Raw genomic sequence first — 1580 nt, 5'->3', positions numbered from 1 at the left:
GACAGTCTCTAATAACAAACAACTATTTTCTTCGAGTGATGTGGACAATGCAATATCTAAAGGGGTTTAGTAAGTTCCCACACGAAACATAGCAGCTAACCGATAAGTAAACCAAAAATACCCGATGAAATTTAACATTTCAGGTGCTGATTCTTTAATTTTCCCGTACATTTATATGATCCATAGATGTCATGCATTATTTGTTGTGTTCTGGTCCATAATCAAAAGCAGATATTCTGTCGTTTAATTATTTTAAGGGAAAAAGTCTTAATTCTTTTAAGTGGCTTTTAAAACTAAAACTGAATGTATTTAGTACAGCTTTCCAACAAATCAAAAATAATATAAACATAATAATAATCCAATTCAAATATAATGTAATATTACTAAATGAATTACATTTTTTAAATACATATTAAATCTAATAGAATATTTTGTATTTTTAGACATTTTTTCCCACTTTTTTCAAAATGGAATTTTTGACAGATTACCTTGTATTGTATGTTTACAGACTCTAAATCGTACGAATATCAGGCGTACCTCTTGTGATATTTACAAAACTTGTGCTGTACGTGCCAATTAAAATGAGAGCAATGTATTCTGTGTTGCTTTACATGTCGTTAGCAATTGCGTTATATTCACCCAATGTTTCCACGCTCTGTGGAAACGATACACAAATCGAAGATTTACTATCGGCGGTAATTTCACAGGAATACTATTACACGGCAATGTCAACAATGACGGGTATTCAACACACGTCCGGTCGTATTGCTTTGCGTTGGAAAGAAATATTTGAAGATATGAAAAGTTCGTTGAATAAGGATCATAAAGCCTACAGACTGTGTTCAGACATCTTGGAAAGATCAACTTCAACCTTCGATTCATCTGGTGCTGTGATCTCTCTTTTGTCAATGATACCGGGTGGCGGATTCGTAGTTTTACCTGCGAGGTTAGCTGAATCGATGACTTCCGTGGCAATTTTAAAACAAAGATTAGGATTTTGGAAAAATGCCGGTTGCAAAAATGCTACAACAAGAGATTGTAATTTATGGGAGAATCATAAAATATATTATACAATGTGATTTAAATATGATTTGTTTGTAAACGATAATAATACCTATATATTAGTTGTATCATAAAATAAATATACTAAATTATACCGTATTTTGGTTTATTTCATTTATTAAACAACTATCTGTTAGAAGTTAGTGAATCTATTTTTTGCGTGTATATTTTTATCTAGTTAATGGACAGCACTAGTTGTAAGTATACATTATTAAAGTAGTCAGTACAAAACGTATATCCGTGTTATCGTTTAATATTAGCATTATTTATCCTAGAAATATTATAAATGCGAAAGTTTGTATGTATGTTTGTCATACTATCACGTAAAAACTACTGAATGGAATTTAATGAAACTTTACAATAATTTAGCTTATACATCAGAATAACACATAGGCTACAAATCACCGCCTTTGTCCATTCAGGGTATGTGCTTAAACAGGGATTTACGGTGGACATTTTTGTTTGTAAATGGTAGCCATGGGTTTTAAAGCTATTATAATAATAATTATTGGTTACCG

General features: G+C 31.1%; 1 protein-coding gene across 1 annotated transcript in view; it reads left to right on the top strand.

Annotated features, from left to right (window-relative positions):
- LOC115034587 overlaps nt 1-1102 on the top strand; it is a 41372-nt gene extending 40270 nt beyond the window's left edge. The window contains exon 2 of the mRNA XM_029491889.1: nt 509-1102. Within this exon, the coding sequence (XP_029347749.1) occupies nt 582-1079 (498 nt within the window). The 5' untranslated portion in view covers nt 509-581 and the 3' untranslated portion in view covers nt 1080-1102. The remainder of the gene's footprint in view (nt 1-508) is intronic.
- The last annotated feature ends 478 nt before the right edge of the window (nt 1103-1580 follow it).

This window comes from Acyrthosiphon pisum, chromosome X, assembly GCF_005508785.2.
Source record: "Acyrthosiphon pisum isolate AL4f chromosome X, pea_aphid_22Mar2018_4r6ur, whole genome shotgun sequence".
NCBI classification, from domain to species: Eukaryota; Metazoa; Arthropoda; class Insecta; order Hemiptera; family Aphididae; genus Acyrthosiphon; species Acyrthosiphon pisum.
Note: the sequence above shows the minus strand (reverse complement) of the source record. Positions and strands in the feature narration are given on the sequence as shown.